The sequence below is a fragment of the Dermochelys coriacea genome, chromosome 14, assembly GCF_009764565.3.
Source record: "Dermochelys coriacea isolate rDerCor1 chromosome 14, rDerCor1.pri.v4, whole genome shotgun sequence".
NCBI classification, from domain to species: Eukaryota; Metazoa; Chordata; order Testudines; family Dermochelyidae; genus Dermochelys; species Dermochelys coriacea.
The window spans coordinates 31,902,838-31,920,098 of record NC_050081.1 but is presented as its reverse complement, the minus strand read 5'-3'; the positions used below and the strand labels follow the sequence as shown (position 1 = coordinate 31,920,098).

The following is a 17,261-nucleotide window of genomic DNA, read 5'->3' as shown; positions in this document are numbered from 1 at the left end:
ACTTGTGGCTGGCTCCAGAAGTGGGAGGCAGAACAACTACAGTTTCCATGCAGTGTAGTCTGTGGTTCAGATTATGTGACTGATTAAGTCAGGAGGAGTAAGAACCCCTTCAAACTCCTACATGGGACACCAGGATTTAGGACTAAGTGAAGCTACTTGCTCACTTGTCTTCCTAGAGCATGTGGGTGCAAGGGGACTGGGCAGGGACTGGGCACAACCTTGGCTTCACTCTCTGGGAGCTAAGCAGAGTGACTGAGGCAGCTCAGCAATATGAGTAACAGTCTAATGCTAGTGCAGGCAATTTATGCACCACCCCTTCAGGGCTGAACCACAAGTAACAATTGAGTAGCGCATGGTGATTAGTGGTGCAATTTCTAATTCCCCAAGTGCTAGCTGGTTCCTTTGTCCCTTCCCCAAACACCCTCACTATTACAGTTCTTGAATATATTAAAGTTCATTTTCCTTCAGCTCATATTGCTGCTTCTTCGGTGAGGCGTTAATAACAGCATGGATGTTCCTAGCTGCTCTCACAGCAGATTTCATAGCTGTGTCAATCCAGGCATGAGGCTGGGCTGTGAGTTCTCCTGAAAAATGGATTCTCCCTTCATTCTGAAACAGAGCCTTGGAGTAGTCGATATATTGATACTGGGTGAAGGAAACATATGAGCCCATGGAATATCTGTCCAGGCCCCATTTCTTGATCACATACTTGTTGCAGACACTCCGGATATACTCTTTGGGTACCTGGTGGATTTCTGCCAGGTCCTCCAGCACCACATCAACACACTTTTCATCATTAAGGGGAATAAAGAATTCAGTATCATCGCCCCAAGTGTAGGAAGCCAGGATCACGCCCAGGCCACTGGGGAAATTGTGGCTGGGGTAGTAGACGAATCTGGATGGGCGATCAGTGATTGATCTCCCACCATGGATTCCATCCTTCTCCCAAAACTTTTTAGTACAGGCCAAAGCAATCTTAACATCCTTTGTGTAGTGAATGGAGCGCAGGGCATGGGTCTTGAGAGGAGAAAGAGGTGGAGAAAATTTAATGAGCCGTGCAGCTTTTGCCGTGGCTGTGACAAGGACAAAGTCGGCCGTCACAGATAAGAGGACTGATGTGTTTGTCCTACGGTAAAACACTCTCACTTGGTCACCCTTGGTTAGTATCTTCACTGCCGCGGAGTGAAACTGAATACCCCCACGAATATACTGGTAGAAAGCATCAGAAAGCTGATCGAATCCCCCCGTGATCTCATCAAAACTGAAAGAAAGAGGGAAAAGAGCTTATGGTAAAACAATGACAGGTTTCAGAGCTGTCAGAGCATGTTCAGAGGTTTCCATGTTAGTCTGTATTCACAAAAAGAAAAGGAGTACTTGTGGCACCTTAGAGACTAACAAATTTATTAGAGCATAAGCTTTCGTATGCATCCGATGAAGTGAGCTGTAGCTCACGAAAGCTTATGCTCTAATAAATTTGTTAGTCTCTAAGGTGCCACAAGTACTCCTTTTCTTTATGGTAAAACAATGACATCCTCTGACAAGTTATCTGAATGAATTTCAGAAGAAGAATAATTATGAGAAGAGCTGTAAGGAGCTGCATAGCTGAAGATACAAGCTATCCTCCACTGATTCGCCAACTCCAGCTTCTAGCAGAGTGCCAGATCTGCTGCAGTTAAGGTGAAGACCAGTTCTATGATTAAAGATTCACTCTTCCAAATGCTCTAGAAACCTCATGGTTACTCATATTGCCTTGGAATTAGGTATGTCTCATGGAATTGTGGGTAGAATTAGTGATCCTAATTTGGGGTCATTTGACAAAAGGGTTTGTGAGATACAACAGATCTCTGCCCCGATATCCCCATAGCACATACACTCTCGAGTTAATTATTGATTCCATAGGAACCCACCCAGCTAGAAGCCATACACTCTTTCAGTAATGTCCTGCTCAGCCTGTGTGAAGGGACCTTTGCATTTCATGGCTAGTGAATTATACACATACCCTCTGTGACTACTGAGATCAACAGTGCCTTTGTGAAAGAAGGCGACCAGCTGCACGGATAGAAGGGATGATAGATGGATGAGATAGAATGAGGTTGCAGAGGTATTTAAAAATGGATGGTTAGATAGACAGATCCTACCATAGGCACATGTTCTTTCAAATATAAAGCAAGTAAATAGATTCATTTCTTCTCACCTGTTGTTGGAGAAGGTAACATGAGCCATGACCGAGTGAAGAAATGACATGTAAAATCTACCATCTTCATTCAGCAAGTCACCGATCATGTCGATGGCTCCTCTACTTAAATTTCCTTCTTTAATCAAATACTCCTGGGTGGGGAAGAGTGGAGCAGGTGGAAGGTGCATGCATATTATATCCTCATTTAGAAATGACATCCGAAGAGATATTTCATTGCAGTTGAACATAGGAATTATTCAATATCCATAAGGGATGGGCAGAAGTCAAACCCATTCACTATCCTACTCGGTGATTTGTCTGCTTCCTCATAAACAATCACTGAAGTAAGGCTGATGCTCACTTTCAAGACACAATCCCTCATCCAGTTTTGATTCACTGGGTGCAATCCTGACCGCCCTCCCCCCCACCCCCGCCAATAAAGTCAATGGGAGCTTTGCCATTGATTTCAATGGGGCCAGGATTTCACTCCTAGTGTCCATACCAAGATTTCATTGTCTTTGATTAAAGATTCATGATCAAGTCCACACCTCTGAACCCATGCATTATCGTCCTGTGTGATTTGTCTGTTTCCTCATAAACAATCATTGAAGTAAGGTTGCTGCTTCTCATTTTCAAGACACAATCCCTCACTCCTTTCCATTCACAGGATGAAATCCTGGTTTCAGTGAAGTCAATGGGAGCTTTGCCATTGACTTCAATGAGCACAGGATTTCATCCATAGTGTCCATACCACAGTTTAATTGCCTTGGATTAGAGAACCATGGTCCAGACAACACCTCCTACAGGGTAAAAGTAACAATGTGAGGGAAACAGAGAAAGGTTGTCTCATTCAAATAAATGTGGATGAGGATACAAAACTGGATGTCAGCTGGGATGGGAAAAAGAGATGCTAAATCTATTACACAGGAGTGGAGGAGAGTCCTGTTTTTACGACTCAAGCACTGGGTGTATGGGAGCACCTAGACAGCTTGCTTTCTATGTGTTGGTGTTTTGGGTAGAGAGAAGCAGAGATAATGTGGATCCATGTTCCTGCCCTCCCCCTGCCAGAAAGCAGAGCCAGGAAGATCCCAGGGGGAAGTATGTGGTGCCCTCTGAAGACCCATGAGTAGAACGTACTATCTCTGCCCAGCCAGGATCTTTAGGAGAAATAGGCATTATCTTCTACCATGACTGTGTGCATGTGGCAAGATCTATCCCACAAGGAGTTCTATTGGCTAAGGTAACAAAAGCTTTAGGAAACTAGAAACATTTAGATTTAAAGATACTGGAATGCCAACTTCAATTACCTTGGTGGAAAAGGAGTCATATTTCTCTTTCAGAGCAGTGCAGTCTGTTGTCACCTGGGGAACAACCAAGAAAACAGTCATTTGTTTCATTATCATGGCTCTGCCTTTAAAGCTTCCCCTCCCCCCTCCTCCACATGATTATGTACTTAAAGACTAGGGCTCTACCACATTCACAGACATGAAAAATGTGTCACAGACAGTAAAATCAGAAGGAGGGGCAGGGCTCTTACCGGGGCCCCGGCTCCAGCTGCTAGTCTCCTCTGGGCTGGGGAGGAACGTCAATTACCCTTCCCCTGTGAAGCCACTCTGGGAGGGAGATTAGACCCACCTCTGGATATCTACCCCAAGATCTCCCTCCCAGCCCTGCCGGGACTAGCAGCTAGGAGCCCGCAAGCTGGGGCACTCCCAGCAGCACAGGGGAGATCAGACCCACCTCCAGAAACTTCCTGCAGTTGCAGAAAGCTCTGGAGGTGCTGGTGTGAAAGCAGCACAGAAGTGAGGGTGACAATCCCACAACCCCTCTACAACAGCTTTGCAACACACTCCACCTGCCGCCCCCCACCGCCTCCTTTTGGATCAGGACCCCCAGAGTTACTACTCCATGAAATTTCAGATGTAAACATCTGAAAACTTGAAATTGACTAATTTTCAAATCTTATGGCCATGAAATTGACCAGAATGGACCATGAATTTGGTATGGCCCTATTAAAGACAGTATCCTAGTGCACATGAACAAGGGGGTGGGACATGAAATGGCTGCTCAGGTGAAAGAGCTATTAACAAGATCTTTTTAATAAGGGTAATGTAGCTTTTTGTTTTCCATTTCTACAGTTCTCTAGCTAACTGAAGTGCTTTCACTCAGACTTTCTAAAATATAAAAATAAATAGACCAAAGGGAAACCATTCAGTAGTGCCTAAATGAATTTGGGACCTTAACTCTTACTTTCATAAGTGACTTAGATACTGTGGGGGAGGGCAGATTTTCAAAGGTATTTAGGCATCCAGAGATGCCAATAAGCACCTGCTGGGATTTTTGAAAGCATGTCGGGTTGGGATTTGCAAAGCATTTAGGCATCTAGTTGTCAATAAAATAAGTGGGAGTTAGCTATGTCGGTCATGTAAAAAAACCACTAGGTGCTAGGGCCCACATTTTGAAAGACATTGCTGTGCTCATTGATGCACTGATTTAGGAGACTAAGTCTCATTTTGAGAAGGTGCAATTGACAAAGCAATTTAAGCGCCTAACTCCCTTTGTAATCAATTGGAGTTAAGAAACTAAATATCTCTGTGAATCCCACACTTAATCATCTCAATCCCATTGACTGTCTCTGGGAATCCTAAGTGCCTAAATCCTTTTTGAATATGAGATGTGTGCTCCTTAGTCAGTTATTTTTAAACATCTGGGCCTAGATTCCCACAGAGACTTAAGGCATTGCATGCACAGTACCTAACAAGTAAGTGCCTAGAAATGCACTGGGATTCACAAAGTCTGAATTAGATGCTCAGATTCCTACATGATGAATGGAAGAAGATAACATCCAAGAATGTGAACTACAAAAGCTAGCATGTCAAGTCACCTCAATGAGCCAATGGGAGATGCCAAGGAGAGGGGTGTGTCCTAAGTCCCACTCCTATCAGCAGGGCTTAATTTTTAATGAAATGTTCAAGCAATTTTTTTTTACATTCATAACTGACGCAGCATGCCCTGAGATGCCGGGGTTATGAACTACCTAACCTAGAGGTGCTGGGGCTCAGTCCTGGCAAGCCCTGGCACAAATTGAGCACTGTCTCTCAGGCAGTTCAGCACCTAAAACCCAAGCTCTGCCAGCTAGCCTGAGTTGAAAGGACTCTTCAACTTGAGCAAGATGGCTTTGTGTGTCTGGATGAGACAGGTTTAGGGCTAAAATCTGATGAACAGCCCATGCTAACTTTGAAACGAAGACCTACCTACAGTACAAGAGTCCATTCCTCAACACACATACCTTATCCAGTGTCTGCTCATAAAGTTGAGAGGCAGATTTTCCCTTCTCTGAAGGGTGCACGGGGTACCGCAAGATATCAGGGTTTTGTTCTGCATCTTTATATCTTACCCTGACATTGTTAACCAAATACCAGGTATTCACATCAGTATTATAGAATGTATTCAGTTTAAGTTTAAATTGTTTAATAAATTCACGCACAATCCTAGAGATAAAGGACAGAGGAGAAAAAAAGAAAATGTCAAAAATGTGAAAGAATGTTATATGCTCATATATGTTCCTCTAACAAAAATCAGATGGCTCCTACTTATGTAACGGAAATTATTTGTGGGTGTATGACCCTAAAGATATATTTCACCTGAAGACAATCATGCAACTAGTGCTGTTAACTTTTTTCAATTGCGAAAATTTTTGAAATATTGACATTATTTCAGTTTTGCAGGGCTCACATCAGACTCACTTTAACAACTCTTTAATTAAAAAAATGGGGGAGAAATGTACTCCAAACCCAAGTTTTCAGTAAATGAACAACATTGATATGTATTTAAATAATGATTTATGTTTCGAATAAAAATGTAGGTAAATGTGTCATGAAAAACATTGGTAAAAACAGCAAATGCCATTTTTCAATGAAAAATACTTTTTGCTTGAGAAATTTTGACCATCTCTTCCCATCATGTCCACTCCTGGAACAGTCCCATTGACTTTAATGATTACACATGATGATGAAGTATTACATCTACTAATTGTAAAATCAGACTCTTTCTCACTCATTACAAGACACATGACAGCAAAAGCGGCCTGTTCCTAAAATTCTTCAGAGCAAAAAAATATCAGATATATAGATGTATTTGTAATAACACTACCAGGGGGTGTATCTGCAGGGATTGAACCTGGGAGTTAAGGATTTGAAACAAAACCCTGCTGTGGTTGAGCTACAGGGTAAGACAGTAGCAGACTCATAAGCAGAGCTGTTTGTGAAAACTGACATTTTATTCCGAGGGAAATACTGGTATTTTCATGTTTGTTTTTATCCCAGAGTGTGATGAAAGGTTCTGAACATAAATGTCAAAACAACTAGACTTTCCCAAATCAAAATGTTTCATTTTGGTTGGCTTACTTGCAATGAAATGTTTGTCTGTGACTGCCACAGTCAATGGAATCTTTGGTTCCCCTTTTGCTTCAGGGGGAATTAATTTGGAGCAGTCCTGGGCCCTGGGATCTCTATGGTGGTTTAGCTGCACTGGCTGGTGCAGTAGCGAGCCATTACTTAACCCACTCTCTGCTTCTGCCCATCCACTTCCAGCCCCTTGTGCAAAAAAAAAATGGCTCCAATTTTTCTCCTTCCTGCAGATAGGTTGATTATTCAACGCAGTACTTGTAGTCCACACAAGAAAGTACAGGGGCATTTTAACTATTCAAATCTGCACCGCCAAAGATTTTTTTCCCTAGGAATTATCATAAAAATCTTTAAAATGGTATTTCCACTATTCTGGACAAGGTTGGTGGCTGAACAGGGCAAACTGTATATTACCTGTGATGTTTTGGCAAACGCATGGGTCCCAAATCCATGTACCAATCTCGTTCTCGATAGGTCTCAATGCGTCCTCCCAAGCGGCCATTGGCTTCCAGAATCAGAACCTAGGAACATGGAACACAGGCTACCATTTTCAATCCCTTGCCAATAAATTTCTCTCTTGTATGGTAAAGGTTGATTTGGTTATCACGGAAATAAAATTAATATTTTAGAAAATAAATTTTGGACAGTATGTAAGCACTCAGGCTTTGATTCAGGAAAGCAAGTAAGCATATGCTAAACTTGAATTTGAACTCCCTAGATTTAAGCATGTGCTCAAAGAAAACATGTGCTTAAAGTAAGTATGTGCTCAAGCAGCTTTTCTAAATAGAGATGTATTCCTGAACTGAGATCTCAAGGATCAGATTCTAAAATGGTAGTTTGTACACTAATAGTAGCCTTTCCAATGTATTGTAAATACCATATTTTCAATGAGAGAGTGTTTAGTACAACAACTAAGCCCTTAAAGTATAAGTGCACAACTGATCTCTGCTGATTTTTCCAGCCTTGGGGGGGCTGTAGTTCTTGGGTGCTTTCTAGAGGGAGAGTTGTGGATGTGTAGGCAGTGGATAGGGATAGTGGATTTCAGTCTTTCCCAAGACCTACAGGAGGGCCAAAAGAGTAGCTCCTTGGAAAAACAAAACAAACAAAAAAGACAAGGTTGCAAATTCAGGTTGTTATGGGATGGCTAATATCCACTTTCACATACAGAAAATGTTGTTAAAAACGTGGACTATAAAGGGGTTATGGTGAAGTGTTTAAGTCTTTTGGAACATGTCCTTAACTAATCACCACCTTCATAAAATATAGTGATTGCAGGGCTTATTTGTTACAACATTATTATTTTTGCTTTTGGTTATGTTGTTATTCCTCTAACAACCTTAAGTTTAAGTCAATTAACTTTTTGTCTGGAAATGAAAAACATATATATTCTGCCATCTTTCTTCTTTCTTTGTTCACCCAGCTTACTTAAGTTCACCTACTTTGGTTCTTCTGCATTGTTAATGCTATGAAAAAGAAACAATAAGACTATTTCAAGGGAGCACTGACTCCCTGGCCTTTCTCTGGCTCCTCTCAGTCAATAGAATTACCTTGCAACCAGCATCTCTCAACAATTTGGCAGCTGTGAGTCCACTGATTCCTGCCCCAACAATCACCACCTTCTTTGAATTACACTTTTTTTCCAATCCGTTTTTGACAATATCCACCAGTTCATCATAGTCAGGGTCATCAAAGCATTGTTCCCACTTCTTCGGTTTGCCAGGCAGGCTCTCCAAGCTTGGGAATGCCACAAGGAGGAAGAGCTGAAGAAATACTAGAGACAGATACACAAAGAAAACAGATGACACGAAAGGTGAAGGCAACTCTTTCTCTGAGAACATGGAGCTCAGTAATGTCACTGACATGATGCGCCTCAGTTTTAGGAAGAGGCTAACACCCTCAGATGTGGAACTCAGTTGTATTAACAAACTTGGAGAGTTATTATGCTAAAATGCAGTGAGCATATAAGATAAAGGAAGGGAAGTTAATACTCAAATCCTCTAACAGTTGGTGCACTCTTCTAAACTAAAACATCACATGGCCCATTCAAAACATTTTCTACATTGAGGGTCCTGGCCCCCACAGATACATTTAAATCTGTGCATCCCACAAAAAACTGATGATATGGGGGCTGGCTGTCCTGTGAGGGAATGGTGCAGGACAAATTCATATGATGCGATTGATAATAAGGTCTTCAAGACTTGGCCTCATGGGTTGAATTGAGGAACCAAACCAGAGTCTTCTTCACAGCATTTAAAAAATCAGTTCTGCTTTTCCTTTCCATTATACAGAACAACTTTTCCTTCTGTTTTTCCAACATATAAATCCCAGATTCCCCCTCTCACAGAGCACAAAGGAGTTCCCACTCCTGCTGAGCACAGCTGTTTAAGTGTCAGACAGTGAACAATGTGGTTCATCACATATCCAATTCCCAATCCACTTAGAGCTTTAAAAGATCAAATCAACAATCTAAATTCTATTGTATAGTTCAGAGCAACCTTAGCAGTACCCACACCACCCTTCCTTCCCATGCTAGTGTAGGCAGCATTGCTGAACAAAAAAGAGGTGAACTTTATACCCCAGAGCTCTCTGACAGTCCCTGTGGGCCACTGGTCACTGAAATAAATATATCTTACAAGACATATATATCTTGCAAGGCATAATATATCTTGACTTTCGTCAGGCTTTTGACACAATCCCACGTGACATTCTCATTAAAAAACACCTAGGGAAATATGGTCTAGGTGAAATGAATATAAGGTCAGTGCAGAACGGGTTGAAAAACTGTACTTAAAGTGTAGTTATCAATGGTTTGCTGTCAAACTGAGAGGATGTATCAAGTGAAGTCCTGTAGAGGTCTTTGTTTGGTACTGTATTATATAATATTTTCATCAATGATTTGGATGATGGAGTAGAGATTATGCTTATGAAGTTGACAGATGACACCAAACTGGAAGGGGTTGAAAACACTTTGGAGGATGGGATTGGAAAATTGAAAATGATCTTGGTAAATTGGAGAACTGGTCTGAAATCAACAGAAAGAATTCAATAAAGACAAGTGCAAAGTACTATACTTAGGAAGGAAAAATCAAACGTACACCTACAAAATCGGGGGGAACTGGCTAGGTAGCAATAATGCAGAACAGGATCTGAGGGGTTATAGTAGATCACAAACTGAATATGAGTCAACAATGTGAAAAGGCAAATGTCATTCTGTATTAACAGGCATGTTGGATGTATGACATGGGAGCCGATTGTTCAGCTGTGCTTGGCACTGGTGAGGCCTCCGCTGGAGTATTGTGACCAGTCTGGGGCACCACGTTTTAAGAAAGATTTGGACAAATGGGAGACAGTCCAGGGCAGAGCAACAAGAATGATAACAGGGTAAGAAAACATGAGCTATGGGGAAAGGTTGAAAGAACAGGGCATGTTTGTTCTAGAGGAGAGAAGGCTGTGGGGAACATGATAACAGTCTTCAAACATGTAAAAGATTGCTATGAAGGAGATTATGATCAATTGTTCTCATGTCCACTGAGAAAAGGACAAGAAATGATCAGCTTGAATTGTCATAACAGAGATTTAGGTTAGATAGTAAGAAAAATTCCTGACTGTAAGGATGGTCAAGCTTTGAAATAGGTTACCTAGGGAGGCTGTGGAATCCTCACCATTGTAGGTTATTATGAACAGGTTGCACAAACTCCTATCAGGGATAGTTGAAGTATACTTGGTGCTGCCTCAGCACAGAGGTGATGGACTAAAAGAACTCTTGAGGTCTCTTCAAACCCTACAATTGGGTAATTTCTGTGGTGAAGTAGAAGATGTCTGAGCCTCCTCTAGTTTTCCTTTGGCAGTTGGTATGCAGTGGAGCAACTCTGAACCTCCTTTAGTTTACACCACTGGTAGATAGAGATCCCCCAGATCAGGAAGTGTCAAGGTTCCTTCCCCACTCTGAACTCTAGGGTACAGATGTGGGGACCTGCATGAAAACCTCCTAAGCTTACTTTTACCAGCTTAGGTTAAAACTTCCCCAAGGTACAAACTATTTTACCTTTTGCCTTTGCTGCACTACCAAACGTCTAACCGGGTTTTTTATTAGGAAAGAGCCGTTTGGAAACGTCTTTCCCCCCCCACAATCCTCACCAAAACCTTGCACCCCCCTTAATGGGGAAGGTTTGGTAAAAAAAAACCTCACCAATTTGCATAGGTGACCACAGACCCAAACCCTTGGATCTTAAGAACAATGAAAAAGCATTCAGTTTTCTTAAAAGAAGAATTTTAATAGAAGAAAAAGTAAAAAGAATCACCTCTGTAAAATCAGGATGGTAAATACCGTACAGGGTAATTAGATTCCAAACACAGAGAATCCCTCTAGGAAAAACATTAAGTTACAAAAAGACTCAAAAACAGGAATATCCATTCTATTCAACACAGCTTATTTCCTCAGCCATTTAAAGAAATCATAATCTAATGCATATCTAGCTAGATTACTTACTAAATTCTAAGACTCCATTCCTGTTCTGTCCCCGGCAAAAGCATCACACAAACAGACCCAGACCCTGATGCCTCTGGATAGAATTGTCATTCAGTGACTTTGCTCTGTAGCGGCTGACCTTACCTCTGCAACCTGAAGGCTGAGTGCCTGAGTTAATAAATATGCTCCCAGCTTCACTTCATTCTCTGGGCTCTCTGTATTGACTGAAGTTTTAGATAGCTAGACCAGTGGGCTAGGAGGCTGGATATGTAGATATATTTTAGTGAGACAAGGTTCATGAGGTAATATCTTTTATTGGACCAACTTCTGTCGAGCTACATGGAAAAGTTAGTCCAATAAAAGATATTACCTCACCACCATCTCTCTATAACATCCTGACACCAACATGGCTACAACAAAACTGCAAATAACAGGTATATACATAGATAGATAGATAGATAGATAGATAGATAGATAGATAGATAGATAGATAGATAGATAGATAGATAGCATTAGGATTTAGACAGATAGGTAGTCAGTTTATTTTTAAGTCTGGAAAGTGCCCAGTTATTTGCCCAGCACAGACACCTAAATGGAACAGAATGCCAGGATATAGACACATGTCTGAGCCAGTCCCCTCGACCTGGGGCTGGATCGGAGCTGGAGCCCCCTAGAGAAAAAGAGACCCTGTCAAGGTTCCTTCCCCACTCTGAACTCTAGCGTACAGATGTGGGGACCTGCATGAAAACCTCCTAAGCTTACTTTTACCAGCTTAGGTTAAAACTTCCCCAAGGTACAAACTATTTTACCCTTTGCCCTTGGACTTCCACTGCCACCACCAAACGTCCGGGTTTATTTTTTGAGAAAGAGTTGTTTGGGAACGTCTTTCCCCCCAAAATTCTCACCAAAACCTTGCACCTCCCTGCCTGGGGAAGGCTTGATAAAAATCCTCACCAATTTGCATAGGTGACCACAGAGCCAAACCCTTGGATCTTAAGAACAATGAAAAAAGCATTCAATTTCTTACAAGAAGAATTTTAATATAAGAAAAGGTAAAAAGAATCACCTCTGTAAAATCAGGATGGTAAATACCTTACAGGGTAATTAGATTCAAAACATAGAGAATCCCTCTAGGCAAAACCTTATTTCCAAGAAAGACACAAAGACAAGAATATTCATTCTATTCAGCACAGTCTAATTTCTCAGCCATTTAAAGAAATCATAATCTAACCCATATCTAGCTAGATTACTTACTAAGTTCTAAGACTCCATTCCTGTTCTATCCCCGGCAAAAGCATCACCCAGACAGACCCAGACCCTTTGTTTCTCCCCCCATCCAGCTTTGAAAGTATCTTGTCTCCTCATTGGTCATTGTGGTCAGGTGCCAGCGAGGTTATCCTAGCTTCTTAACCCTTTACAGGTGAAAGGGTTTTTCCTCTGGTCAGGAGAGATTTTAAAGGTATTTACCCTTCCCTTTATATTTATGACAGGGAGGTAAAAATCTACATTTGGTCCAAGCTTCAATTCAGCCCAAGAACTGAGCCATTGAAAAGATGGAGGGGGAGTATCTTCCAGGTTTGGAGACATAGTTAGTGCTTCATTTAGAGTACCAAACGGACCAAGTTTACAAACCGGTCTGGGAACAAATCTGTTATAACTTAATTTCCAACATGGTAGGAACTGTCCTGTAGATACAGCTTTGAAGGTCAGGAGGAGAAATTCAGTTTCCTAGAACCTTTTTTGAGAACTGAAATATAATTTTAAAAATGGAAAGTTTAATTTTTGTTTTGTGGTATTGAAAGAATAAGGCACTCTTAAATTTTTCCTTAAAAGCCAGTATTGTCTGCCCATAAAATCCACAACTCTGGTTGAGGACAGAGCCATATATTTCAGAGTGACTGAAAGTAACTGAGTTACTTTAAGACCAGGAATTATTTAGGGTCTCCACAGGTAGAAACACACTTATGTAATGTATTTCCTGCGGCAGTGTGAGAACTCCAGGAAGATCTGGGTTGAAGGCACTAAACATTGCTGCCTCTGAAGAAGTGGGATTTTTTACCCATAAAAGCTTATCCCCAAATAAATCTATTAGTCTTTAAGGTGCTACTGGACTCCTTGTTGTTTCTGTGGATACAGACTAACATGGCTACCCCCTGATACTTGAACATTGTGTGTCACAGTTCAGGGCAACTGCACCTGTGTTTTCCCCTTCCCCACACTTAGGCTTACAGCTCCCCAGCCATCACCTCTCTTGGGTGGAGACCTGCATCTCCCTCCATCCTGACTGGGATATTTCCAAGCTACACAGCTGCCTGCCTACACTGCAAATTCCCTAGCAAGTCAGACTGCCCCACTGGCCTATTTTGCTTTCTCCTCAGATGCCATAAACAGCATAATTGTCCACTTGTCACCACAGAGCTCTTTCTAAACAAGTACATTTACTCTTAAGGTGAAAGCATTACAGAAGCTACATCTACACTACACAGCTTTTAGTGACATGGCTGGGTCCCTACAGCTGTGCTGCTAAAAGTCACACAGTGTAGCTGCTGTTTGTCGGCTTTCCTGCCGACAAAAATCTCCCCCCCCACCCCCCCCCAAGGAGCAGCATTTGTGTTGTCGGCAGGACAGCACTCCTGCTGACAAAACACTATTCACACTGGTGCTTGTCACTGGCAAAACTTTTGTCTTTCAACGTTGTTGTTTTTTAACACCTCTGAAAGGCAAAAGTTTTGTCATGCAATTGCCAATGTAGACATAACCAGAGAAAACCTACTAAAAACAATAAAAGAACTTAGACATGCATGCCAGTAAGCTTACCAAAACCACCCTAACTGCAGCAAGGGTAGGTGAACAGGCCTACAAACCCCACCAAGGCAGGTTTCTGTGATCACAAGTTCATAACAGCTGTTCCTCAGGACAAGCACGCTCATTAAAAACTTAGTCCCGCCTTTATACAGCCAGGGTCTTTGATCTGGGAATAAATAATTTGTAGGCAATGCTTTTCTCCTCAGGGTTTAGCTTCAAAGGGCTGCGAACTTGCCCAACTGGAAGTGTTATATATGCATAACCTTTCCCCTATGGATTTCCTGGGAAACTCCCTTAACTTTAAACATTCACATTGTTTCAAATAGTCCTTTGAAGATCATAACACTTATCAAGGTTTTATTCACCATGTCTCCTCCCTAGAAATGCCCCCTGCAATCCCAAAACCATACATAAACATTTGCTTTTTTAATACAATGAACTCCTAAAATATTGATGCTTAATTCCATAAGGTTTGTCCAGGATATTGCAGGAGATTGCTATATTAGTCACACCTAGGTTCTTCTTACTCTGGAATTATCAGCATCCTTTTCCTTATCTTTTGTATGCGATAGGATTGACATGAAGATGATAGGACTGGAGAGAAAAGTTCTGATGCCAGCGATATATTCGCTATTACACTGCAGAACTAGAGATGTCCGCCAGAGCTAAACACCAACCAGAGATTATTTGGCAGAGGTTATAGCCATCAACAGGCAAGCAGGAGTGCTTTCCTTCAGAGCTCAGCTGGGAACATAAAAACAATGTGGATGAAATTCATCCTGATGGAGAATAAAGTCCTACACACCACATGAGTTCCATGTTCACTTGCTCCTGAAAGGAACAGCCATCTTGGGGATGGTATGGAGCCCTCTACACCATAAGATATTCCTGGAGGAAGGGACATAAGGATGCGTGGGTTGGGAATGATCACCATAATTTAATTTTTGCTTTATTGATGGATATGAAATTAATTTGTAGGCAAGTGAAGTAAGTGGAAGAGGAAAGGAAAACAAATATAATGGCTATGTTGGACCGCTAAGCATCCAGAAGCAATCTTTGATCTAAGCAAACACCTGCAATTTCTTTTATTTTTTTTCCAGTCATGTCCAACTCAATTCCGTTGTGGGCGGTGATATACAGCTGAACAATTCCTATGTTTGTTTCCCCCAACCTATCAAAGCTATTTCCCTCTTATCTGAAATGAACCTCAAGCAGCTAATCCTCATAAATGCCCTGATCTCCCGCAAGCCCTGGATAATCAGGTTCACCGCATTGTCAAGGGTCAAATGAGAGGTGATTAACATCAACGCATTATCATCAGCCAGTCCTTACAAGTGCTGTATGTTCTCCCTCTCCTCTGTAACCGTACACCATGAGTCTCTCATTGTCACAGGCTAATCATCCCCCCTCCAACTAAGTCTATACAAGTAGTCTCACTCAAAGTGTGGATCTGGCATTGACCCTTCCCAAGTTTCATGCCACCAAGTCAGGTATCTTGCACTATGGAGGAGTAACAGAAGAAGTCAATTGACTGATAGAACCTTCCCACTGACACAAGTGAAGGCTTTGCAAATAAAAATTTCTCAATGCAGAAATAAAGTGAATTAGTGCTAGACATAAAATTGTATTTTCCTTGTTTTTTGTTATTATGTTCTGTTTTACTGACCAAAAACCAAGCCAAAAACCCTGGAAAATAATCATTTTTCAGTTTTTCCAAAATATTTCCATTTTTGAAAACAAACAGAAAAAAACCCACAACAATTCAATATTCACTTTATTAAAAATTACTTTCTAAACAAATTTTAAAAATCCATGAAAATTTTTATTTGAAAAGCAAAACAATTTTCCGCTGAGTAATTCTTCATATGATACATTTTCATCAGCTGTAAAATTAATTTAGATTTCCACATTTGCATTCACAACTTGTTCCCCTTCCTTGGTCAAAATCAAATCTAAGGGCTTGTCTACACTTACCAGGGGATCAACAAGAGGCAGTTGATGCATCGACCACAGATCGCTCTCCCGTCGACTCCTGTACTCCACCAGATTGAGAAGAGTAGGGGGAGTCAACGGGAGAGTGTCTCCTGTCAACATCACATAGTGTGGACCCTATGGTAAGTAGGTCTAAGGTACGTCGATTTGAGTTACGCTAGTCACGTAACTCAAATTGCGTAGGTTAGATGGAATTTCCCCTGAAGTGTAGACAAGGCCTAGAATAACTGCCCCCATCCCAGATACTTCCTCCACTTCTGAAACAAAAAATGGTTCCCAGTTTGGACAGAGCAGAGTTATTACTCCAGTGTACCACAATAACATTGATTTTCCTGTGTAATTGAGGCCAAGTGTGACCAAAAATATGCCATTAGTGCTGTTGTCTGCCACACTTAAAGAGAAGTAAAGGATAATGGGAGAAAAATGATTAAAAGAGAGAGAGAGAGAAAGAAAAAGACAAAATGAGAGACACCATAACAAGAGAAGGAGAAAGATGTAAAACAGGAAAGTTAATTGAATATCATCAGTAGAGTAAGATGTTCCCAAAATGACGACCTATCCCCATCCCTCTGCAAAAGTTTTAAGAGAAATTTCACTCACAGAACTTGTCCATGTCTCAAGTGGAAGTTCAAGTCATCAGGGGAGCCCTCTCATTTTATACATACAACTAGCCTGGCTGATAAATAGCCTCTAGGGAACTGCTAGCTCCATGTATAATAAAGCTTGGAGATCAAAGGGCTTCTTCCTATGATGTATTCAGCACAGCTTGTGGGTTGAGTCAGCACGTTCCAGGTACATGGGACTAGGATCAAAGAATGTGTGGGTGTTGAGAGGCTCTGCCCTTTCCTCAAGCCCCTCTGAATCTGGTAGCCCTCCATTCTTACCTGGAAAACACCTTCTTTTCCCTTCATCTCTTTCTGCCCCCCTTGATCCTCTGTGCTCTACTGAACTCAGTAGTGGTTGTGATACTTTATACCCTTTTTCATAATCATATACTTTAATCACCATGCAAATTATGGCTTTGACTAGACACATAACAAAGGCAAAAACTCCCCAGTCTTTATTTAGGGTCCCATCCTGCAACTTGTTCAGGGCACTCAGAATCTCACTGGATCAGACCTTATGGTTCTGTGTAGCACCCAGTTCTCTGAATTTCAAACGATTCAGGTGTTTCCATATTCCAATTTTACCGTACACCCAGATCATGGAATTGGAGAAAATCCATGTAAATAACTCTGATTAGTACAAGGAATATACAATGCACTTGGTATCAGAGACAGTTATACATGACACAAGAAGCAAAGCCAATTGTCTGTGACACATAGTTGTTATATCCTACAGAGAAAGGAAGATGTTTAGCTGGCATTTCTATTCAGGCAGAGCTAAAGACATTTTGGTGCCTTGTTTGAAAAGC

General features: G+C 41.4%; 1 protein-coding gene across 1 annotated transcript; it reads right to left on the bottom strand.

Moving 5' to 3' along the window:
• Nucleotides 1-447: 447 nt before the first annotated feature.
• Nucleotides 448-16,460, bottom strand: LOC119842483 (L-amino-acid oxidase-like). Its single transcript, XM_038370693.1, has 7 exons — nt 16,448-16,460; nt 8,130-8,353; nt 6,997-7,103; nt 5,466-5,667; nt 3,484-3,537; nt 2,195-2,328; nt 448-1,261 (listed from the first exon to the last, which is right to left on the bottom strand). Exons 1-7 carry the CDS (start codon nt 16,458-16,460, stop codon nt 448-450), a joined length of 1,548 nt encoding a protein of 515 aa, XP_038226621.1.
• Between the last annotated feature and the right edge of the window lie 801 nt (nt 16,461-17,261).

Excerpts from the sequence above, each read along its gene's own strand:
- LOC119842483 (XM_038370693.1), bottom strand. Across the intron at positions 5,668-6,996 it reads CGTTTGCCAAAACATCACAG|GATTGTGCGTGAATTTATTA; the intron begins GTAATATACAGT and ends CTTTATCTCTAG. Across the intron at positions 2,329-3,483 it reads ATGACTCCTTTTCCACCAAG|GAGTATTTGATTAAAGAAGG; the intron begins GTAATTGAAGTT and ends TTCCCCACCCAG.